Source organism: Piliocolobus tephrosceles, chromosome 20 (assembly GCF_002776525.5).
Source record: "Piliocolobus tephrosceles isolate RC106 chromosome 20, ASM277652v3, whole genome shotgun sequence".
NCBI classification, from domain to species: Eukaryota; Metazoa; Chordata; class Mammalia; order Primates; family Cercopithecidae; genus Piliocolobus; species Piliocolobus tephrosceles.
This window is the reverse complement of record NC_045453.1, coordinates 463,715-487,801: the sequence shown is the minus strand read 5'-3', so window position 1 is coordinate 487,801 and position 24,087 is coordinate 463,715. Positions and strand designations below refer to the sequence as shown.

General features: G+C 56.5%; 2 protein-coding genes across 4 annotated transcripts in view; both read right to left on the bottom strand.

Annotated features, from left to right (window-relative positions):
• ADAM33 (ADAM metallopeptidase domain 33) overlaps window positions 1-5,788 on the bottom strand; it is a 14,485-nt gene extending 8,697 nt beyond the window's left edge. For 2 of the 3 annotated variants that reach the window (XM_023220238.2, XM_023220240.2), the window contains exons 1-3: window positions 5,613-5,709; window positions 3,216-3,295; window positions 785-861 (exon numbers count right to left, since the gene is read on the bottom strand). In XM_023220238.2, coding sequence (XP_023076006.1) covers window positions 785-861; window positions 3,216-3,295; window positions 5,613-5,709 — 254 coding nt within the window. Of the gene's footprint in view, window positions 1-784; window positions 862-3,215; window positions 3,296-5,612 lie in introns of all 3 variants that reach the window. The other variant, XM_023220239.2, reaches the window with a different exon arrangement.
• Window positions 5,789-10,376: 4,588 nt separating this feature from the next.
• Window positions 10,377-24,087, bottom strand: part of SIGLEC1 (sialic acid binding Ig like lectin 1) — a 25,827-nt gene continuing 12,116 nt past the window's right edge. Inside the window, exons 8-22 of the mRNA XM_023220211.2 lie at window positions 22,593-22,850; window positions 21,177-21,512; window positions 20,457-20,714; window positions 19,958-20,260; window positions 18,030-18,290; window positions 17,589-17,900; window positions 16,811-17,062; window positions 16,227-16,496; window positions 15,896-16,147; window positions 15,280-15,579; window positions 14,719-14,979; window positions 13,366-13,668; window positions 13,013-13,115; window positions 12,576-12,648; window positions 10,377-12,042 (exon numbers count right to left, since the gene is read on the bottom strand). Of these exons, the coding sequence (XP_023075979.1) occupies window positions 11,983-12,042; window positions 12,576-12,648; window positions 13,013-13,115; window positions 13,366-13,668; window positions 14,719-14,979; window positions 15,280-15,579; window positions 15,896-16,147; window positions 16,227-16,496; window positions 16,811-17,062; window positions 17,589-17,900; window positions 18,030-18,290; window positions 19,958-20,260; window positions 20,457-20,714; window positions 21,177-21,512; window positions 22,593-22,850 (3,602 nt within the window). The 3' untranslated portion in view covers window positions 10,377-11,982. The remainder of the gene's footprint in view (window positions 12,043-12,575; window positions 12,649-13,012; window positions 13,116-13,365; window positions 13,669-14,718; window positions 14,980-15,279; window positions 15,580-15,895; window positions 16,148-16,226; window positions 16,497-16,810; window positions 17,063-17,588; window positions 17,901-18,029; window positions 18,291-19,957; window positions 20,261-20,456; window positions 20,715-21,176; window positions 21,513-22,592; window positions 22,851-24,087) is intronic.

The window sequence follows — 24,087 nt, the reverse complement described above, 5'->3', positions numbered from 1 at the left end:
TTTATTTATTTATTTATTTATTTATTTATTTATTTTTGAGGCGGAGTCTTGCTCTGTCGCCCGGACTGGAGTGCAGTGGCCAGATCTCAGCTCACTGCAAGCTCCGCCTCCTGGGTTTACGCCATTCTCCTGCCTCAGCCTCCGGAGTAGCTGGGACTACAGGCGCCCGCCACCTCGCCCGGCTAGTTTTTGTATTTTTAGTAGAGACGGGGTTTCACCGTGTTAGCCAGGATAGTCTCGATCTCCTGACCTCGTGATCTGCCCGTCTCGGCCTCCCAAAGTGCTGGGATTACAGGCTTGAGCCACTGCGCCCGGCCATGTTTTGTATTTTTAGTAGAGACGGGGTTTCACCATTTTGGCCAGGCTGGTCTCAAACTCCTGACCTCAAGTGAGCCACCCGCCTTGGCCTCCCAAAGCCACCGCATCTTTGTCCCTGCCCTTCACTTAGCCTGGAGTGCCAGCCTATCTTTGGGATCCCTCTAGGATTTCTTTAGACTCAGCATATCTTGCAACTGTCCACTAGATGGTGTTCTCTCATCTCCAGCAAGGAGCTGACAAGCCGCTCCTGGGGTTGGGAGGGTCGATGTGCCCCACAGCCGGGCTGACAGCCTCAGCGGTCCTCTTCAGCTTCCAGGGGGCCAGCCACAGGCCTGCGTGACCCTCCCTGTCATCTGCACCCTCTCTGGGGTCCTCTGCCCATCCAACCACCCGCACAGATCCGTGTCAGTCCCTGCCCCACAACACTGACCCCCTCCTCCCAGCCCTACCCCAGCCTGGCACTCACTGGTTCTTTTCCAGCTCAAGCAGGAGCTCCTGGCCTTCAGCCTCCAGGGCCACCAATCCCATGTCTGGCTTCAAGACCTGGGCAAGAAAGAGTGTGGGGCTGAGATGGTGGCCTCCAGGCCTCCTGCCTGTCAGAGAGCAGGTGGCCTGTGCAGGTGGCTGGGGAGGAAGTTCTTGAGGAGAACGTGGGCTGGGGGGTCAGCAGGACCCCCCACATACTATGGAGGGTGTGGAGGAGGTGAGAACATACAAAGATGTTCCCAAGCTCAGAATGTTTGCTGTCCTGACAACAGCCACTTGGAAGGGCATTGGGGCAGCCCGCCAGGCATGCCGACATCCTCCCTAGAGACCTGAGGTCCCAGAAAGGTGCCCCTCACCTGGCCCGCCCTCCTCTTTCATGCCCAGAAGGGGCATCAAAAGCAGGGGAAGACAGAGGGGTGCTGAGGACATTGTGGGGGCATCAGGTAGCCATGGCCAGGGCCTCCTCACAGCCTCTGCTCCCTGAGGCTTGTTTCCAAATAAGCTGCTGCTCATTCCCTATAGAATTCAAACTTTACTCTCCCACTTCCAATTTTGGCAAACTGCTCCCTCTTCCAAAGTTTTCCTGGGCCTCCAGCAGTCCCTGTCCCTCCTGCTCCGACACCTGCTTCACTGGACCCACGAAGTAAACACGGACGCCGTTCCAGCCAAGAGAACACACTGGCTCTCAGCTAGGTGTCAGGAGGCTGGCTTGGCCGGCCAGCCCTCTCTCCTTCCCCCACCCTCTTGGCATCTCCCACCCTGTGGGAACACCCCACTTTCCCCTTGTCCACTCAGCCTGGCTGGGGGCCCAGAATTGGAGCCGGCCCAGGAGCTTCCTGGGAGGCTGCTGTGCCTTCGGAATGTTTAACGCCCAACTCCTTTTCTCCAAAAATGCACTGGGCTGGGGCCCTGTCCAAGGGTCTCAGAGTCTTTGGAGCGAGTTCTTCCTTTGCAAGTGGGGAGCAGATGGCCCTTGCCTCCCTGGCCACAGGCCCCACAAGGCCTCCGGCATGAGCTCATGTGGCTGGAATGTCACTTGCTTTACTGGGGAAAGGTTTGCACTGGGAGAAAGGCAGTGGCCCAGATGGAAGGCCATACTCGAGGTCCCCGTTCCTCTGCAGCCCCTGCTGTCTTTACGCTTGCCCTCCTGGTACCCTGCCCCTCGATATATACCCCGCTTCTTGAAATGTGAGTGTTTCCTGCCTGTTGGAGGGGATACCCAACCTCTACTCTATCTTCTGTACCATCCAGGCAGGCTTCCTGGGGGCAAAGGCCCACAGTTATGGGGAGCAGGGTTCCTTTGGAGCTCCCCTCTTGGTCACAGCCCAGGCCAGACAGACAGGGAGGCCCAGAGGCAGAATGACCCCAGTGTGTGCCCAGCCTTCCCCTCGCAGGGATGGGGAGGGCAATCTCAAAGCTCAGGCCAGTGCTGTGCTTGACCAGTGCCATGGGGGCCTTGTGGACCTAGGGGATCCCAGTGAGGGCCCTGGGTTGGGAGCTGCTGGGTCTCTGGGGGCCTCCCAGCCTTCATGGCAATGCTCCCCTGCCTTCCCTCTTGCTGGGTTTGGACAGTAGGGCTGAAAATTCCAAACAAAGAGGGCTCTCTAGGTGGGGCAGGGGTGTAGCCAATGGTTTAAAATCGTTCAGACCTTAGTGGGTTTCAGGCTCCCAGCCTAAAGAGCTGTGTGACCACGGACAATTTCCCTGGAATTGTCTGGGATTCCCTTTGCCCATCTGTAAAATGGGCATATCAAGGGTACTGGCCTCTTAGTTTGCAGCACAGATATTACGGTACAAACAGATGGGGCATGGTTATTCTGGAAGCTTGTGAAGGGCGGGATTGGGAGGAGGCTGGGGCAGAGCATCCTGCAGAAGCACATGGGGCGGTCTCACATCTGGGGGGCACCAGGAGAGTGACCACTGCCCCCCCCCCACCAGAAGTGGATTCCACAGGAGCCAGTGAGGCTGAAGGTTCGTTCAGGCCCTCAGTGGTGGGGCCCTGAGAGGGACAGCAGTGTGTCCACAGGGTCACATGTTCTGGTCAACTTTCAAAAGGTTTTCTTTTTGGTGCTTTTTTTTGTTTTTTAGGCTCTTGAAAAGCTTCAGACCCCACAAACCCTGGACCCACTTCTGCCTGGTGGGGGTGGGGGTGGCCCAGATCATCCAGGGCGGGAGGGAAAGGGGGAGGTGGGGCGGAGAAAGCTGAAATGACTTCCATGTGTACGGACTCACGAGATCTAGATGTCCAATCCCCAGTGCCCTCTTCTGCCCACTCGGCAGGGAGGGGCCTACAGGAGCAGTGACTTGGTGGTTCTGGGGACCCCAGCAAAACTGGAAGCTGTAATGTGGGGGAGACAAAAGGGATGGGAGTTTCAGGGCCCCCGTGGAGGACGAGGTGACATGGCACTGACCGGCTCCTCCAGGCTGACGGCGCGCCAGGGTCGTCCATCCAGGACCCAGTGGGGGGTGACTGGCTGCCCAGGGATATGTCCTGGAGTGAAGACAGAGCACAGGGTGAGGGAGACCTGAGGAACACAGGGGCATGGGACAAAGCAGAGGGCGGGGGTTAGAGGACATCCCCAGGGAGGCACTGGAGGCCTTTCGGGGCAGACTCCATCTTCAACATGCGTGGGCTCAGCCTAGAGAACAAGGGACACCCATGGGCATCCTTGGATCTGAGGAGCTACCAAGGAGGAGGAAATGAGAAGGCTGGGAAAGGACAGCTCAGCTGGGGACATGGGAGTCCCCTGACTTTTGGTGGAGGGGCAGGCTTGGGGTCGGTGATCACAAGGAAGAAGCCAAGGCCGCCAGTGCAAAGGGGAACGGAAGAGGGAGGCAGCCTCGGGTATTTTTAGATGGGCAGCGGATGCTTTCAGGGTGAGAGATCTATGAAGAGAGCACGCCTGTGCAGCCCCATCATCTGAGAAAAACAACAGACAGATGTGGCCTTGCGAGGCCCACCTTGCCCAGAGCTCCCTCGGGGACTCCGTCCTCAGGCAGAGTTTTGGTACCCTGGCCCAGAAGGCCCCTCCTCATCTCTTCAAGGTGAGGGGAGGCTTCCAGACGGAGCCTTGGTGCTCCCTGGCAGGATGTGCCTAAGGGGGCTCTAGGAGGAATCCCAGAGCCAAACATTACTCAGAGGGCGCCTGGAATGCTCCCCTGGAATGCTCCCAGCCCCCCACCAGCCCCAACCACTCCCACAGGCCCACCCTGCAGGAGCCAGGCCCCAGGCACTCAGAGCCTGCAGCGGCCCTCCTTCCCTAGGTACCCAGTCCCAGCTCCCAGAACGGACAACCCCCGCCCCCACGCAGCCCTGGCCTCAGTCCTGCTGGGCTAATGGCTGTCTGTGGAAGTGACTCAGCTCCTGCTAGGCCACCCTAACTTCTTTTTTCTCCTCCACCTTCTCTCCCAGACTCCAAGCATCAAAGACCCTTCCTCCAAGAAGCACTCCTTGATTGGATGAGTGAGTTGCCATCAGGCAAATGGGGACCAAGAGGAGTCTGCCACCTTGGAAAGGAGGCTAGAGGGGCCAAGTGCAGGGAGGGCTCTGAGTGGATCTAGGGGAGGGGAAGGAGAAGGAGAGGAGGTCTCTCAGCCCAGAGAGCACTTAACTGAGAGTAGAGAACCAAGCTTTGCTGCTCCTAGGGTTTGGGGAGGAGGCAGGGTGAGCTCAGGCACAGGTGTGTGGGTGCAGTGTGGGTATGGGTGCTCTCCACATGGCCTTGCACGCACATGCTGGCCACGGGCGCCCTGACCCCAGTGAGGGAGGGGCAGAGCTGGAGCTCCAGTGACCGGGTGGATGGGAGTGGACCCCGAGGGAGCCAGGTTGGTATTGGGCATATAGAGCCCCCCTCCACCAGGGGTCCCGTTGCCTCCCCTGGCCCCGGGATAGGGCTCAGAGGGGAGGGAGTAGTGGACCGCCTAGGACCCTCCCCTGGGGCCAGAACAGAGCAGACCCCTGTACCTGTTTGGTCCCCACACAGTGCTGTGGAAGCCATGGCCCAGGCTGCACAGCCCAGCCCAGCCCTGCATGCCTCCTCCCTGGTTGCCCCCCCTGTGCCCTGCCAGGCACTTGCTGTGCAGGACTGGCTAATCCTCCCACCCGCTTGCAGAGGTTGTTACCAGCCCCATCTTAACATCTTTGTTTGGAGGGAGCACGCGGAGGAGACAGTGCTGCCGTCTTCCCAGAGCACAACTAAACAGGCACCTTCTGTCTGGAGAGGCCCTTCTCTATCTCACCAAACAAGGCAACAATATAAACAACATGCACACTGCCCTGCCGCCCTGGGAGGAGGGACGAAGGGTGAGCAGGGCGGAGGCCACAGCTAGTTCTGCACCCTGAGAGCAAAGCAGGGACTCTGGGGGACTCTTGGGCATGGGGGCTTCCTGGAGGATGGAGCCCCGCTGAGTCCTAAAGGGTGGAGGTGCAGGAGCTGGTCACACGGTGGCCGGCGGATGGGGGTTGGGAGGTTGTGAGAGGGAGAATCCAGGCAGAGGTAGCTACGGGCTGGGGGCTGGGCTGCCCCCGAGGGGGAGGGGGCCACGCCCTCCGCTTTGCCAGAGGAGCGGCAGCCGGGCAGTGTGGGCAAGTCCTGGCCCGAGGCCAGCCCAAGTACACTTGTGCGTCCCTGGGCAGGTCCCACGGAGACGCCCCCAAACCGTCCCCACGCCCTGACTTACTGGCCGTGTGGTCCCGGGGCTGTTAGACCCTCTGCGCGCTGACCCGGGCTCTGAGCAGAACCCATCCCCTCCACCACCACCACCTCGCCTCGCCTGCCCCTCAGGGCGCACCCTGCCCGCGTCCTCACCTTGAAGCACCGCGGCGCCCGGCACGGGCCAGAGCAGCAGCAGCAGTAGCAGCAGCAGGAACGGGGACCCCCGAGCTCTCCCGGGTCTCCAGCCCATAGCTGTGAGCTTCTCGGCCTCTAGGCTGTGGCTCGCAGCTCCAGCTCCGCCCGGGCTGGATCGCGGCCGACCCACGTCCCATGCATGCAGCCCCAGGCCGCCGCCTTCGGACCTTCCCGCCCCCACCCTCTACGGCCCGCCCTCGCTCCCGCCTCCCCTCCCCGCCAACCCCGCTCGGAGCCTGGCCTGGGGCCCCGACGGCGTGCGCCCTGGGGGAGCCGGGACGCCACTCCCGGACCGCCGCCCCTCGAGGGGTGGAGCTGGGCGGAGAAGGGAATCCATGCGGCCTCGGGTGACCGGCCTGACCCGTCCCTCCCCGTCGGTCTCAAAGGGCCTCTACTCCTGAGACGGGTAGAAAACCTCTGGGAAGGTTCTTTGAGGACCGCGGCGTGGTGGGGTGGGGCGATGGGCAAAGGCCGCCTGTCGCTGCTGAAGTCGGCCCTAGAAGCGCGATCTTCTGTGGTCTCCTGGGGCCAATCTCGGTGCCCTCCTCGCTACCCGTCCTGCCCTGAGGAGAACCTGGTGGAGGTTGAGTCGGGTCATCCACCTGCGCTGGGCGCCCCCAGGGATGGGAAGGTCCAGGCCACTGGCTGCGGCTGTCAGTGTTGCTGTCTCCGAACCACAGTGGCCGCCAGCCGCTGACCCCGGGGAGGAGGGAGCCAGTAGAGACGGAGGTCTTGGGGGCTTCATTGCTGGGCAAAGGCGGTGCAGCGGACAGAACAACCCTTTGTCCCTGGCGGTGGCCAGATGACAGAATTGTATAAAGCTACAGACTCCCAGACGTTGGAGACCTTTTTGGCCTCAGTAACACCTGTTTCATGTTTTAAAGTTTTGTTTTCCTACTCGGTGTAAATTTGGATGAGATGTTAACTTTTTTTTTTTTTTTTGAGATGGAGTCTCCCTCTGAGTGCAGTGGCACGATCTCGGCTCACTGCAACCTCCACCTCCCGGGTTCAAGTGGCTCTTCTGCCTCAGCCTCCCAAGTAGCTGGGATTACATGTATGTGCCACCACGCCCTGCTAATTTTGTATTTTTAGTAGAGACGGGGTTTCTCCATGTTGGTCAAGCTGGTCTCAAACTCCTGATCTCAGGTGATCTGCCCGCTTCGGCCTCCCAAAGTGCTGGGATTATAGGCGTAAGACACCGCACCCGGCCTACTTTTAAGCAAATCTATTTGTTTTTGAGAATTTGGAATGTAGTGATCTGATTAGTTCGAGCAGTGAGAGAAACCTACGTTCATATGTCTCAAAATCAAAAAGTACAGAAAGCATAGGGAAAGTCTTCGTGCTCTCAGCTCTCCTCCCCAACAGGAAACTAATAGGATTAGTTTCTTTCATAGGCTTTTAGATTATTTTTATGTATACTCAAGACAATACAGACTTTTTTTTCTCTTATTAACATTTTTCTGCACATTGATTTTTTTTTTTTTTTTTTGGTCACTTAATACATCTTAGATATCAGTGCATTTAGAGGGCTCTTGTTGTTCTTATGAGTATTATTTAGAGACAGGGTCTCACTCTGTCACCCACACTAGAGGGCAGTGGCCTGATCATGCCTCACTGCAGCCTTAAATCCTGGGCTCAAGGAATCCTCCCACCTCAGCCTCCTGAGTAGCTAGAACTACAGGCACGCAGCACCAGGCCCAGCTAAAATTTTTAGTTTTTCTGTAGAGAGGGGGTCTCACTTTGTTTCCCAGGCTGGTCTCAAACTCTGGGTCTTGGCCGGGCACAGTGGCTCTTGCCTGTAATCCCAGCATTTTGGGAGGCCGACGCGGGCGGATCACTTGAGATTAGGAGTTTAAGACCAGCCTGGCCAACATGGTGAAACTCCATCTCTACTAAAAATACAAAAATTAGTTAGGCATGGTGGTGAGCACCTGTAGTTTCAGCTACTCGGGAGGCTTGAACTCAGAAGGTGGAGGTTGCAGTGAGCCAAGATAGTGCCATTGCACCCCAGCCTGGGCAACAAGAGTGAAACTCTGTCTCAAAAAATAAAAATAAAAAACAACTCCTGAGCTTAAGTGATCCTCCTGCCTCAGCTTCTCAAATCATTGGAATTACAGGAGTGAGTCGCCACACCTGCCCAGCTATGAGATTACTACTTATTATTACTACTCTGGATTTTCAAATCAACTTCATTAAGGTATAATTTACACATAATAAAATGCACTTATTTTAAGTGGCCAGTAAGATGAATTTTGTTAAGTGTATATACCTGCATAAGCATCACTATAACACAGACACATTCCCTCACCCGCAGAAAGAGCCCTGTGCCCTCGCAACCAAACTTCCCCACCGTCAACCCCAGACAACCACTGATCTGTTGTTCTCTGTCTATGGATAAGTTTTGCCTGTTCTAGAATCTCATATAAATGGAATTATGTGGCTTGTACTCTTCTGTGTCTGGCTTCCTTCCCTCTTTCCGATGTTTTTGAGATTCATTTACACTATTTTGCATATCAATAGTTTGTTCCTTCGTATTGCTGAATAGTGTTTCGTGGTTTGAGAGAACCACAGTTTCTCTACTCACCGTGCAACATAGGGTTATTTTCCAGTTTGGGGCTCTTATAATTGGAGCCATATTTACACGGAGAGAGAGAGAGGAAGAAAGAGGGAGAGAGAGATATTTATTATAGCAATTGGCTCACATGATTATGGAGGCCAAAAAGTTCCAGGATCTGCCATCTGCAAGCTGGAGAACCAGGAAAGCCAGTGGTGTGATTCAGTTTGAGTCCAAAGGCCTGAGAACCAGGAGCACCAATATGGAGGTGACTTGAGCTCAGAACAAGTTGGGGACAGGAAAGCAGAGCAGCCCCCCAGAGCAGCCCCTCAGCGACACCTCTTCAGTAGAGCAAGGTTGAACACAGAGGGGCTGGCTTCAGTGTGGATGTCAGGTAGAGAAGGCAGCTCTAGGAACTACTCTGGCATCCTTGCTTACTGGTGTTCTTACCTCGAACTGGCCAACTCCTACTTAAACTGCAGGCCATGGCTTTAATGTTCTGTCATTCAGAGGTTGTCCCTTACCCAAAGCCAGGTTAGCATCCCCTGAATGACACTTCTCCCTGCAACACGTTTCACAAGGCACTATAGTCGTCTACTTCCCTGTCTGTCTCCCCAAGCTCCTGAGCTCCGTGTGGCCTGGGAATATGTGTGTCACTCACTTCCTAGCACAGTCAGTGCTAATAACTGACTGTGGAGGGGGCGCATTTGAAGAGCCACATGGGGATCAGAGTCTTCCTTACACAGTTGACACCTCCCAAACCCAGATGAGCTGTGTCCAAGTGCAGGTCAGAGGAGTTTTCTGCCGAAGTCTCTGAGCAAGGGTTTATTTACATTTTGAGGTTGTAGGGGAGGAGATGAGGCCATCAAACCAAAGCTGAGGAAGAGGGATCCTAGGATGCACTGAGCAGCTCCGGGCGCGCCCAGCAGCACCTGGGAAACATGACTTCTCCACTAGCTTGTTGGCCTCACCCTCCAGAGGAGCATCGGAAAGTGTCCTGGGAAACAGGCAAACCAGTGAGCGTTAACCCTTCGAAGTACTTGGCATGGGTGACACCACCATCTGTAAACATGACTCCTCCCAAGGAGTGATGCAGAACAGGATGTCTGAGGGAGGTGCTCTGACTCCAGCCCTCAGAGATGGCCAGGGTGGCACCTCGAGATGACAGGCTGATGCTTGGGTGCCCCAGAAAAAATCTTGTGTATGAACGGGGGCCCCAAAGCCAAGGGTTCATCCCTGACAGCCTGGTGCATTTAGAGGGAAACTTTTTGTCCCTTGGCAAGGTGGGTGGAATTTCAGGTTCATAGGGCAAGGGTATTTTAACTTTAATAGATATTGTCAAACAGTTTTCCAAAGTCATTATACACACTCTGTGATTCTACTTATATAGAGTTCAAAAACAGGCAAATCAAATCTATGGTGTTCGAAGTCAAGATAGCAGTTACCCTTGTAGGGGCTGCAACTGGTACAGGGTGTAAGGGGAGACTGTGGGATGGTCTGTTTCTTGATCTGGGTGTGTTTGCTTTTGGAAAAGTCCTTGAGTTGCATTTATAATGTGTGAACTTTTCTGTATGTTATACTTCAATTAAATGTACGAAAAGTCTCAGGAGGCCTCAGACCACTGGAAGCAAACACAACAAATCCCCCTGAGAACCCTGCGATCCAAGATGGACATATGTCCCCTTGGAAGTACACGGAAGCAGATGAAGACTCCCAAGCCAGATATTCCCAAATCCCCCAGTAGCCGCAGCTTCAGCGGCTGCTTATAATCCTCCCCTCACCCTCTCTTCCCCAGACAGCCCCCAAACATCTGGCTGCATTTGGCTTGCTCTCTCCCTGTCCCACCTCTGGATTTAGTCCACGTTCTCCACCCTCCCCATTGTCAGCAATGTAGACAAGACAAATGCTTAGTTCACATGCCCACCTGCTGCATGCCATGCATGGGGCTGGTCATCGTGGGTGGCAAATGTGAGCAACATATGGAGCCTCAAGGAGCAGAAAGGGACATAAATCACTTCAGCATAAGGTAATTTGTGATAAACGTCATGTAACTTGCAGCCCCTGGCCCCCTCCTACAGATGGTGTCTAAGAATAAACCCCACTAACTTGAGACTCCTCTGTGTTCTAGCCCAGTTGTTTGGGTTGCAAGAAAGAGACTCACTCCAGTTGCGTCATAGGATGGAGTTTTATTGGGAGGACATTCTGGACAGGCTCCCAGCAAGAGTCTGCCAATGGAGCATGAAAATGAAAGGGCCTGGAATGAGGGAGGGTGCGGCCTCTGCTACACAAAGTTCACCTGGCCTCCAACTGCCTCCCAGCCTGTTAGCTCCTGTGCCAACTCCCACTTCTCTGTTTTTCAACCCAAATCCTAGAGCAGAGGGCTCTTAGCTCCTCCCACCATTTCCACCAGGCTGCAGGGGGGTCACTAGCCCACTCAAGAATTCTCTCCTCTTGGTCCCTGATTCGCAGGGGCACGTCAGTCCTTCTTGGTAACTCATTCTCTTTAACAGCCCGACACAGGGCCTCCAGGAAAAGGACAGGAGTTCACTCAGCCATGGACAGGGATGCATCTGGAGCAGGAACAAGGATGCTGACGACATCTGTGTCTGCCCTCCACTCTTGTAAGTGCCAGTAAGGCAGTACCCAGCCACTGGGGTTACGGGTGGTGGTGGGGGTGGGGGGAATGAGGGCATCTCTTCTTTCAGGGGCCAAATCTGGCACAAGGATGTCTTCTTAGGCAACTCCACTGCCTGGCTCACTCTCTCCCTAGGAAAACACCAAACCTTTTTTATTTCCTCAGTCTTAGCGTGAGAGTGATCACCTCCTCCAGGAAGCCCATGACCAGAATGGCCAGTGGCACACCCAGGCCCTCAGTAGATGGGCACTGAGACGAAACATGGCCTGCTGATGGCATTCCCAACAATGTCAAAAGTCCCAGGGCTGAGCCCAGTTGGGAGTCCTTTGGAAGTCCAATTCCAAATGTCCTCTGTACTCAAAAACTACATTTCCCAGTCTCCCTTGTAGCTTGGAGTAGTCATGTGACAATACTCCAGCCAATGGGAAGTGAGTGGAAAAGTCCCGTGTAGCTTCTGGGTTGGGTTCACCATGGACATGGGTATGCTTCTACCTCCACCCTTCCCTCTTCTGGCTGGAGGGCATGTGGACAGAGCAGGACGATGGTGAGCCTCACAATCAAAGGCAACATTTTAGGGATAGATAAAAGGAGCATAGAAGGATCCTGAGCCCCATCATCTTAAACCATCGTAACAGCCAGACTAGCATGGGAGAGAAAAATAAAATTCTATCATGTTGAAGCCACTGTATTTGGTCTCTTGTTAGAGCAGGCTGACTGATACTCTACTGAATACAGAGTGCCTTGGCGAGCCTCTGAGGATGCTGTAATCCAATCAAAGTCCAGGGTGGCTTTCGAGGAGAAGGATGTGAAAGGGCAGGGCTTCCTTTGCGGGAGAAATGGAGAGAAGGGAGGAGATCCAGAGAAGAGAGAGTGAGAGAAGTGGTCATCATGATCGGCTCGGTGCTCTTCAGTGTCCTCCAGGGTCAACACTCTCCTGGGTAGACCTCTCACCACCCATTTTTGTTGCGGGGGCGGGGGGGGAGGCAAGAGGCTTGGGGCCAGGTCATAAAAAGTCAGATGTCACAGAGCTGTTTTCATAGAGGCAAGCAGGACCCAATGCTGCCTCATTCACATTCACAGGCTGGAGTCATCACAGATGCTGGCCACCTTCTCCTCTGGAGGGCAGGTAACACCACTGGTCAGCCCAGGGGTGGGGCACACGATGAGGTCTCACATGTGGCTGCATCAGGATCAGTGAACTTCCCACAGAGAAAACCCTGGTTACAGGAGGCCTCTGGGAGCCAGGGCAGGCTCCCAGGCCCCTAGCCTTAGGTAGGGTCCCAAGAGGATTGGTGGGAGTGTGCATGGCTGGAAGTGTGACTTGGAGCCCTGGCCCACCAGGTGAATCAGCTGCAGAAGGGACACACCACAGGGGAGGAGAAACTGACTTTCACTTCTGCCCAGGTGATGGGCAGGCTCGGGAGTGGGGAAGAGGCCTCAGATCAAAGGTGGGGGAGTCAGAACATGCGTCTTGGAAATGGAGGGGATGCTGCTAAGTCCAGAAAGTCTCCCCTAGTCCTCTAAGCCAGCCACCAGCAGACAGAGGGATTCTCTCTGCCCCAAGCAGAACAGGGCTCTCCTATCTCCTGAGGGGCTCCTGTTTCCCTGCATGCTCTCCCCAGCCTCCCCTTGGTCCCAGGCACCATCCCATAAATGACAGCAGTCTGCAGATGCCAGTCGACACTGTGGGTTAGCTGGGTATTTTATCTGCCCGCGTGTGTTGAATGGATACCTGCGTGGTCTCTTTCTGAAAAGTCATCTCCACCGAATTCTCGCCCATGCTCTGCTTATAAACACGCCTCCTTCTGCAAGGCCCAGAGTAGACTCAGAGAGCCTCTCCCCTCCCCACCTGCTGCCCCCATTCCTCTCCCACTCCCCACAGGCTGGCTCCAGACCACCAGAGTGTGGTGGAGAGTGGGTGCTTCCTCTGTCTTCCTCCCTAGCCCTTGCTTTAGCACAGCCAGGGCAGAGAGGAGGAAAGAAGAAAACTACAGCAAGGAGGATTCAGGGGCAATTCTAGAAGGGATTCCCGATTTGGAGGGGCAGTCTGAGAAGTAGGCAGCCTGTGAACTTGATAGGAGGTCCTAAAGGACCTGGGGGAATTTGGGGGGAAGATGAGCTGGGCTGCCTTACCCCAATCTTCTGGCCCACCCCTGGCTCCAGACCTACCTCCAGGTGTAGCAGGCCCCCAGGCCCAACAGCAGGAGCAGGAGGCCCAGGAGCACTCCCAGGACCCAGAGCAGCTGCTGGAACTGGTGCAGGCGGTGCAGGGCTGGAACACAGAGGGAGACTCGGGCAGCCACAGCTGCAGGCCCCCAGTGCTTCCTTCCAAGGGGACCCACCCAAGATGAAACCTTCTAACTTCTGCTTTATCTCTCCACACAAGGGAGCCCCTAGCAATCAGTTTAGAGTAGACAGGCAAGTTGTGCTGCAGCAGAAGGGATACAGGGAAGGAAGCCTTTGGGCCTAAGAACTGAGCTTTTGTGCAGAGTGGCCTGGGAGATGGAGCCCCCTCCCCTTACCTCTGACCCCAAAGTAGGTGGAGGTAGAGGCAGAGCCCAGAGCATTTGAGGCAGAACACACGTATTCCCCTTGGTCGCTGGGCCTCAGTGCCTCGATGTCCACCCTCAGGGCATTGGGGGAAGCCAGGACATGGATGTGTGGCTCTGCAGGGGCACCCTGAGGCTGACTGGAGGCTACCAGTCGACTGCCAAGGTGGAGAGTCAGGCTGGCAAGGGGCTCGCTGTCCACTCGACAATCCAGGATGCCCCGGAGGCCACTCTCAGGCTCCACGAAGACCATCATGGTGGGCGTCTTGGGAGGGTCTGTGGGAGGAAGGGAGTGTGGTGATTGCAGAAAATGACCACAAATTCCTCCCCCCCCCACCCCCATGCACAGTGACTGCTGCTCCTCCCATTAAGAGGCAGAACCTATTTCCTCAGTCCTTGAATCTGTGACTCAGTTTGACCAACTGAAGAAAGAAGTGACATTGTGCAACTTCAGAGCCAGACCTCAAGAGACCCTGTAGCGTCTGTTCTGCTTGTTGGAACACAACAACGTGGGAAGCCCAGGCCAGCCTGCTGGGCACATGTGGCCCAACCGGCAGCCACGAGTGTGCAGTCATCTGAGACCACTGGACAACTGCAGCCACATGAGGTGTGAACAACAGAAGAACTCCCCAGCTGAGCCACAGAATTGAGCAAATAACATGGCTTTTGTTTGAAACAGTAAGTTTTGGGGTGGCTTGTTAGGTAGCAATAGCTGACTGACACAGTGTAGGCTTTGGTGAAGGCTGGAGTGGGAGACCAAGACCGATGAGGGTCTATTGTGTGCCAGACACTCAGCATGCTTTATTTCTTTTGGTTTTTTCTTTTTTTTTTTTTGAGACAGAGTCTCAGTCTGTCACCCAGGCTGGAGTGCGCTGTGGTGATCTTGGCTCACTGCAACCTCCACCTCCCAGGTTCAAGCAAGTCTCTTGCCTCAGCCTCCTGAATAGCTGGGATTACAGGTATGTGCCATCATGCCGTGCTAATTTTTGTATTTTTAGTAGAGACGGAGTTTCGCCATATTGACTAGGCTAGTCTCGAACTCCTGGCCTCAAGTGATCCACCCACGTCAGCCTCTCAAAGTGCTGGGATTACAGGCATGAGCCCCCGTGCCCATCCATTTATTTCTTATACTACTTGCAAGGTGAGGTGAATGATGTATTCCCCATTTTACAAGATCACACAACCAGACAGCGGGAGAGCCAGGATTCCAACCCAGAACTCAATATCCATGAAGTCTTCACTCTTGGCAGACAGAAGAGGAGGAAGAACTGAGGTGGGCATGTGAGATGTGGGGAGACTAAGGCAGGGGAGGAGGTTCACACTCACAGAGCACACGGAGCATGACCGGAGTGGAGGCAGCAGCCCCAGTGGGGAGCTCAGCCAGGCAGTGGTACATCCCAGCTTGAGCACGAGCCACGTGGGTGAAGGCAAGAGTGGGCACAGGGTCCACGTGCAGCCGCCGGTCATTCCAGAACCATGCAAAGGTGGAGTTGCCCATAGGCCCAGGGCCACCCAGGAGGCGGCAGCTGAGGTTCAGGGCAGCGCCCTCAGGCACGTCCAGGCCAGGCTCCGCCACCACGCGCGCACCTGCGGGTGGAGGATAGATAGGTGGTTGGGGATCTGTAGGCCTCGGGGGCTGGAGCCTCTGGGTGGACCTCTGAGGGGCCTCTGCACATTGTGGGAAGGTCTCAGTCTGACTTGGGATTGGGCTTTCCAAGGTGGAACTGTGCCCCCTCCAGTGGGAGCTGTGCCTCCTCCGTCAGATTAGGCTTCTCAAGGCAGGGCTTTCTCAGATCAGACAGCCCGCTCTAGTGAGAGCTCCAGCCCCTCTCATAGACTTGGACCTGACAGCATCAGAGCCCCTCCTCCTTCCCCTCTCCCACTCACCTTCTACCTGCAACCGCCCAATGGTGCTGATTGAGCCCAGCAAGTTTTGGGCTGTGCAAACATAGGTGTCATCACCTGCGGGCACCTCTTGCACCTGCAGCCGTAGGGCATTTCGGGCCACCTGGACATGGCCTGTCCCTGATGCCAAGCTGTGGACCCCGCCGCTCGTGGCCAGCACCTTGCCATCATGAGATAGGGCCAGCTCAGCAGGAGGCTCACTGTCCACAGTGCACTGTATCACAGCCATGGATCTGGCCCTGGAGTCCCGGAAGGAGGACAGGACAGCGTCCTGAGGGGCATCTGTGGGCAGGCAGGGCACAGATGTGGGCCTTGCTTAGGCACCCTGCACTGCGCATTGCCCAGTTGCCTGGGGTTGGCCAGGCTGAAGCCTCTGGACCAATGGCCACTTCCTAGAAGTGACACCTTCCCAGGAGTCCTACGGGCAGAGTACTCCAGGCAGGGCTTATAGGACTGTCTCTTTCTCCAGCACCTATGTCCTCATTCCCCAACTGCCTGTTCCTGGGCCCGCTGCAGTCCTGTGCCCACTCCCACCAGAGCCCAGCACACCCGCCACCACCCTCCTCTGGGCAGCCCTGGCCAAGGACCCCCTGCTCACAGAGGACTTGCAGGGCAGCAGGACGGGAGCTGCGGGTGCCCTGGGCATCCTGGGCCTGGCAAGAGTAGGCGCCTGCATGAGCTCGCGTGGCTACCGGGAATGAGAGCGAGGCAGCTGGACCCTCCTGCAGCCAACGACCATTGTGGTACCAGGCATAGAGGGTGGGTGCGCGGGCAGCAGGGTCCTCACAGGTCACTGTGATGGGGGCACCTTCAGGCACCGTAGCCTCTGGAGCCAGGATCACCCGTGCACCTGTACCAAGGAGGCCAGGATCAGCCAGACACCACAGTGGGTTTCCATCTCAGTGGTCTTGGCCTGGGCCCTGCCTCACCCTCCAGCCGCAGCTCCAGGGACGTGTTGGCCTGGCCCAGAGGGCTGCGGGCAGAGCAGCTGTAGAAACCCTCGTCACTGGGCTGTGGCTCCCGCAGCTCCAGGCGCAGAGTGTTGGGGACAGAGGCTGCTGTCGAGGAGGCCAAGAGGCGACCGGCGTGGCTGAGGGCCAGTTGGGCAGGTGGCCGGCTGTCCACAGTGCACAGTACCAGGGCCATCTGCCCACCACGGCTCTCCAGGAAGTAGGTCAGGCGCAGGTTGCGGGGCGCGTCTGCAGGGCACGAGAGGCTTACAAGGAGTCACAGGCAGCAGCCTGCAGGAGGCCAGTTTGCAGGTGGCATTCAAACTCAGGAGGGCCCTGGCTCCCCACCCCAATGGCTCCCAACCACCCAATCTGAGGCACTGCTCCTCTGCCCAGACAGGACTCACCCCAGTGCCCCCTACTCTAATGCTCCTTGCCCAGCGCTCCACTAGCTACTGGGTTCCAAGTTCCCCACTGGACACCTGTGGGGTTCTGGCCATGCCCTGATCCCTGTGCGCTGCTGTCACACCTGCCAGCCCCACCCTGCATCCAGCCAGACTCACAGAGGACGTCCAAGGTGACAGGTCTGGAGAGGCGGGGTGCCTGACCCGGGGGGCCCACACCACAGCGGTAGGAGGTGGCATCCCTGACTGTGACGTTGGGCAGGGGGATGGAGTGGGCATCCAGGCGCTGCTGCCCATCCTGGTACCATGTGTAGGTGAGCTGGGCCGGGTGAGTGGTCCACACAAGGCAGGTCAGGTTCACCAGCTGCCCCTCCCGCACGGTGGTCCCGGGCCACACCTGCACATTCACAGCTGGAGAGAGGGAGAGCACAGGACACCAGCGAGGGTCTTGAGGCTGTGTATAGCAAGCCACCTGTCTCCATGTGGGTGAGCTGCCCTTACTGCTGGGGAGCCCCTTGGCCTCTGGGAGCCCCAGGTGGCCCACCTATAAATGGGGCTCAGAGGTCAAGCTTGGGAATAGTCCACTGGCTCCTGAGTGGTCCCCAGTGGAGTTCCGCAGAGTCCTGGAAGGCCCTGAGCCCGTCCCTGACCATGGCTGGGGGCAAATGGGGAGACCGCAGACCGCCCCTCCCCTGCTGCACTTTCTCCTGAAATTCCCTCTTTAGTTTTATCCACTGGGCATGCATGTCAAATTTGGTGTTTAAAAAAGGTTCTCCCACGAAACTCAAGTCTGGAGTCCACCACCCTTAGGAAGGGTGGGAATGGGGATTATTCCTACGCCTCCAGGCTTCTAGAACCCTGTCCCACCTCCTCTCCTCTTTTAAAGAAGACACACACACACACACACACACACACACACACACACACACACACTGACCTTGAGCGTCGAAGTCAGCTGAGGCCGAGGCCTGGCCCAGGGTGTTGGAGGCCTCACAGGTGTAGACACCCTCATCCTCCAGCATCGCCCCGTGGATCTCCAGACGCAGTGTGTTGGGGGCCACAGCCGCCTGCAACCTGGGAGAGCTGCTTTCAGGTCCCCCCACACCTTGTAGGGTGGAGGCCACGAGGCGGTCCCCGTGGAGCAGCTGCAGCTGGGCCGGAGGGTCACTGTCGACACGGCACAGGAGGATGCCCAGTCGCCCAGGGCCTGTGTCCATCAGGGTAGTGAGTGTGACCTGGCGTGGGGCATCTACACAGGGTGGGGAGTGGTCAGGACCCAGTCAGGGGGTCCCTCATCCAGGGCCCTGTCACGTGACAGAGCCCAGGACCAGGGGACTGCATTCCTTCCCCAACACATAGACGGGATGAAAGTCCTTACAGGACACGTGGAGGCTGACGGGTGCAGCTAGGCTTGTGGTGGCTGAGCCTGGGGCCTGGGCTTGGCAATGATAGGCCCCAGCTTGTGTCAAAGTTATGGCTGCAAAGCGGAGTGTGGCCGAGGTCGACTCCTGGAGGGGCTGGCCATCCCGATACCAACGATATGAGGTCCCCTCCGGGACTCCTGTGGGTACCTGGCAGCTCAGGACCACAGCCTGGCCCTCTTGGAGCTCAGGTGATGGTGACACCTGGACCCAGGCTCCTGCAGGGGAAAACCAAGAGCAGGTGAGGGCTCTCCACCACACCTCCCACAGTCTGGAACCATGTGCGTGTCCACCTAGGACTACACAACCAAACTCCGTGAGTTGGAGCCGCAGCCCCTTCCAGACCACCACCAAGGCCCACTCAGCCCCATGCCTTGCCCCTCCTGCTCCCCACTCTCCTGCACAGGTTCCATGCTGGCATTTACCTCCCACCACCTGGTGGGATGGTTTTACTGTGTCAGTCATATCTCGCCTACCAAAGCAGAAGCCTCATGGGCACTGGACTTGTGTGACCTGTGACCCCAGTTCCAGGCACCGTGCCTGCATGTGTTAGCTCCTGACAAATGTTGGTTCAACCCATAAAGTACTGAAAAGGGAGGGATTTAGATCATCCTAGGGCCACTGTCCTAACTAGGAGCTGGACTCAGCATGGGTGACCGAGGGCTTGGAAGGGAATGTTAGCAGCTATGTGATCTTGAGCGCCCTCAACAGGCCGGCCTTGCATCCAGACTCCAGGCCACAAGAGCACAGGAACTGGGGACCAGGCAAACGGCAGCTCCTCAGTGGCCCCTGGGTCTGAAGCAGGAGAATCCCAGGGTGCAGGGAGTGAGATGGAGGGACAGCTGGAATGCTAAGCAAGAGCACAGACCACGCCTGAGACCACAGCCAGAAGGGTCATGCAACTGGGAAAAAGCTCCTAAAACTCGAACCTTCAATTTCTCCCTGCGAAATAGGTATGCTAAGTAAGAAAAGATACGCAGAACCAAGGCTCAAAGTAAATGTCCCAAAATTGGTGCTGTCGGTCACCGTGGTGGAAGAAGCATGCGTGTTCCTTTGACCTTCGCATTATGGGTATTATCTTTCCTTTGTCCTGGTTTATTTGTTTAGGGAGAATTTTGTTTTGTTTTGTTTTTGTTTTTGTTTTAAGACGGAGTCTCACTCTGTCATCCAGGCCAGAGTGAAGTGCAATTTCGGCTCACTGCAACCTCCATCTCCCAGGTTCAAATGATTCTCCTGCCTCAGCCTCCCGAGTAACTGGGATGACAAATGCCCACCACCACACCTGGCTAATTTTTGTAATTTTAGTACTGTGTTGGCCAGGCTGGTCTTGAACTCCTGACCTCAAGTGATCCGCCTGCCTCAGCCTCCCAAAGTGCTGGGATTACAGGCATGAGCCATGGTACCCAGCCTGAGGGAGGATTTTTATAGAGACTATATATACATATATACACACACACACACACACACGTATATGTGTATATAAATAAATATGAATATATTATGCATAAGAATACACAATGTATATTTGTATGTGTATATATCATACATAAACATATATGCATAATATAAATATACATATTTATGAGAATGTTTACTATGTAACAAAATTTTATGATCACAAAGTAAGTTATTTCAGAAAGAGCTCCCACCAAGCAAGCCACCTTGTGAATTGCCACTGCCTCCTAGTGGCTGCTGCAGTTATTACAGGTGAAAATATCTAGCAGGAGGCAAAGGGAGGCCTTCTGCTGGCTGGCTGGAAACTGCCCTTACCAGGACTAAAAAAGACACATTTCTGCATAAAATTCACAATACCCAGCCCAAAGTCTGACCAGAGTAGCCCCCAGGGCATCAGAGTCTACCATATCTTCAGAAGACTGACACTCACCTCGGACCTGGAAGAAGAGTGAGGTGTTGGCTGATCCAAGAACATTTGTGGCCTCACAGCGGTAGCTGCCAGAGTCCCCAAGGCCCAGTTCTCGGACCTCTAACTTCAGGGAGTTGGCCTCAGCCTTAGCCTGGAGCCGACCACGGGATGGGACCTGGGGACCCAGGCTAGTGGCCAGGAGGTGCTCCCCATGGAATAGGGCCAGCCGGGCCAGGGGGCGGCTGTCCACAGTGCAGACAAACACAGCCATGTGGCCCTGGCCAATATCTAGGAGGGCTGACAGCTTTGGAGGGTCCGGGGGATCTGCAGGAACAGAGTGAGCTGAGGCCACGCAGCCTAGAGCACCATATTACAACTGCCACACTATGTCCCCCACCTCCTGCCACACACACAGCCTAAGCCACCCTCTTTCCTCCCCAAACCCCAGCCCAACCCCTGGTTCTCCCCAGACCACCCCTCCACCCTCCAAGTCCCCAGGCTGCCCGTGCTAGTCACCCACAGAGTACACTCAGGAGCACAGGAGTGGAGAGTTGGGCGCCAGCCTCGGTGAGGATGCGGCAGGCGTAAAGGGCAGCATCAGTTCTGGCCACGGGCAGCAGTGTCACGGTCTCCAGGGGACCCTGGGCCCACAGCACCCCATTTCGGAACCAGGAGAAGTTGGCAGGGCTGCCAGCGGCTTCCCGGCTCACGTTGCAAGTCAGGTTGGCTTCTGTGCCCTCCTGAAGCGTGTGTGATGGTGCAATGACCAGGACAGTGGCTGGAGAGCAGGCAGCACAGGCTCACTGACCACCCCCTGCCCCCAGGAGTCAGGGGTCCAGCCACTCGTCTGGAAGGAACAGGAAGGAGGCCCCCTGGGGTGCCCACGGGGTTGGGGAGAAAAGCAAGCCAGCTCACAGGGCAGCCTGGGAGAACTGGGCCCTGGGGACTGTGCGGGCCCTGGGCAGAGAGGGTTGCAGTATGGGGAAGGAGGACAAGGTAGCCCAACTGTCCCAGCTGGGGAGTCCTTCCTCAGAGGCCAGCTGTGTACTGAGTCACCTGTCCCCGGCCTGAACAGAGATCATGGGAAGGAGCAGCTCTGCTCTTCCTGAATGTGGAGGAGGGCAGCAAGGGGCCCTCACAGCTGCACAGAGTGGTTTTGCCTGATTAGATCCTCCCGGGAGCAGAACAGTCCAGAACTCCAGCCCCTGTCCCCAGGCCGCCCATTCCCTGCCCAACTCACCCTGGCCATTGAAGGTGGCTGAGGCGGAGGCATTGCCCAGGGCATTGCTGGCCTCACAGAGGTACAAGCCCTCCTCCTCCAGCAAAGGGTTGTGAATCTCCACGCGCAGCAAGTTGGGGGCTTTGGTGACCTTCATGCGTGGGGAACAGCCCCCACAGGTGTTGCAGCCACCCCCTGATGGCAGGGAAGTGGCCACAACACGGTCCTTGTGGAGCAGCTGCAGCCTGGCGGGGGGGTCGCTGTCCACACGGCACAAAAGGAGGCCTTGCCGTCCAGCCCCGGCCCCGGCGGCATTGAGGTCCAGCCTGGTGGTGAACGTTGGTTGGCGAGGGGGGTCTGCAGGGAGGAAGAACATGGGCACTCATCCCACAGTCACTGCCAGGGCCCCACAAGCCTGGCTAGGCTCCCAGAATACACTGGACAAAGGCAGATCCCCAGGGCTGCCCCAGACAGCTGTGCAGACTGTGCCCTGCACAAGGGCAATCAGACCAGGGTGGGTGGAACTCAGCTCATGCTCCTCAAGCTAGGCTGTGCCCTGATGCTGACTGAGTCGTCCCAGAAGAAGGAGCACCATTTTCTAGCTCAAACAAAGGTACCGTATGGGCTGACTGCCACCTTGCGTAAGTGCCATCTGCTGCTGAGCAGGGTGTCCACCTAGCAGTCCCTGGGGGTCGCGCTCTCTGCTCCCACCCTGCAGCCAATGCCTTACCACGAGCCTCCCCTCAAGGTCTGCCCTGCAGCTTATCTCTGATCTCCAAGCCAGATCCTGTGATACTAGTGAATGCATAGAATGGCCTCTTCCTGAAGGCTTCTGGAGACAGGTGGCCAAAAGAGAGCCATCGGCCACGACCCCCATGTGATCTCACTCAGACACCAGAAAACCTTGCAGAGGCGACTGCCCTCTGACAGTTCTGGGATGTGGCTCCGGCACATGCGTGTCAGGGGAAGCCTCTGGAATCAGGCCCTTGGTCTCATATGGAGCCTCCCTGCTTGGCGGATGCAGAGGGGCCATCTGTCCCTCTGCTGAGGGGCTTTGCCTTGGTGTCTATGGGAGCCCAGCGCAGCCTGTGGGGCATGTGCACAAACAGAGGAGTGTGGTGTCCCAGGGCTCACCCATGAGGACAGAGCATGGATGTGGTGCCCATGCTTAGCTTGAGGCTGGGACAGAGGAGCCCACAGGGCTGGGATTGGAGGGTAAAGATGTGGAGAGGTAGAGAAGGCCCCAGCCTCATTTCCTAAACTTCAATCCCAGGTAGAGAGGCCCATCGTGGCCAGCCTGTGACCCAGGCCTCCTGATGTAAATCCTGGGGCAGGGCAGGGCAGGGCAGGACAGGGTTGGGGGGCCTGGAGGAGGAGGAGGAGGTGGGGTGGTTGGTGGGTCCCGGCAGGAGGCTGCAGCAGGTGGTGGCTGCTCACAGAGCACAGTGAGAACGGCTGGCGAAGAGGGGCCACTGGCACTGTGGCCGTCCCGGGCCCGGCAATGGTATGAGCCGGCGTCAGTGCTGGAGGCTGCGGGGAGCCGGAGGCTGCTGCTGGGGCCCTCGTGAAGCAGGGCTCCATTCAGGTACCAGGAGAAGCGGGCATCAGGCGTGGGGCTCAGGCCGCTTCTGCAGTTCAGTGTCACTGCCTGTCCTTCCACCACCTCGGCTGCCGGGCTGATGAGGAGACGGGCGGCTGCGGGGAGAGGAAGAGGCTGGGAAGGGTCCCGCCTCTCCACCCCCCCCATGCTGCCCTATACAAAAAGCCCTCCAGGGTTCTCCTTTCCCCCACACTACTGTAGGTAGCTCTGGGCTTTGTGGTGGATCAAGAGGGTTTGCCCTGGAATGCCAAATCAGATCTATTGGTAGTAGCTGGTTGCAGCGTGGTGGAAGAGTCAGAGCCAGAGCCCAGGCTTATGTCCAACACCTGGCTTGACTGGACATGGTAGCTCATGCCTGTAATCTTAGCACTTTGGGAGACTGAGGCAGAAGGATCGTTTGAGGCCAGGAGTTCCAGACCAGCCTGCCTGGGCAACATATTGAGACTCCATTTCAAACAATTGTTTTTTTTTGAGACTGAGTCTCACTCTGTCGCCCAGGCTGGAGTTCTGTGGCATGATCCTGGTTCACTGCAACCTCTGCCTCCTGGGTTCAAGTGATTCTCCTGCCTCAGCCTCCCAAGTAGCTAGGATTACAGGAGTGCCACCACACTCAGCTAATGTTATACATTTAGTAGAGACAGGGTTTCACCATGTTAGCCAGGCTGATCTGGAACTCCTGACCTCTGGTGATCCACCCGCCTCAGCCTCCCAAAGTGCTGGGATTGCAGGTGTGAACCACTGTGGCCAGCTTTTTTTTTTTTTTTTTTTGAGACGGAGTCTTGCTCTGTCACCCAGGCTGGAGTTCTGTGGTGCGATCTCAGCTCACTACAACCACTGCCTCCCAGGTTCCAGCAATTCTCCTTCCTCAGCCTCCCTAGTAGCTGGGACCACAGGTGCATGCCACCACACCTGGCTAGATTTTGTGCTTTTAGTAGAGACAGGGCTTCACCACGTTGGCCAGGCTGATCTCGAGCTCCTGACCTCGGGTGATCCGCCTGCCTCAGCCTCCCAAAGTGCTGGGATTACAGGCATGAGCCACCGTGCCTGGTCACAATTTTTTTTTTTTTTTTATTAGCTGGGTGTGGTGACATGGGCCTATGGTCTCAGCTACTTGGGAGGCTGAGATGGGAGGATGGCTTGAGCCCAGGAGTTTGAGGCTGCAGTGAGCCATGAACATACCATTACCTAGGCAACAGAGAAACACCCTATCTCAAAAAACAAAAATCTGGCTTGATCAATTAGCTACCACGGCCCCAGGAGGAGGGAAGGACAGTGCATATACCGAAAGTTGGAAGACCCTACTTTTCTTTCCTTTTTTTTTTTTTTTTTTTT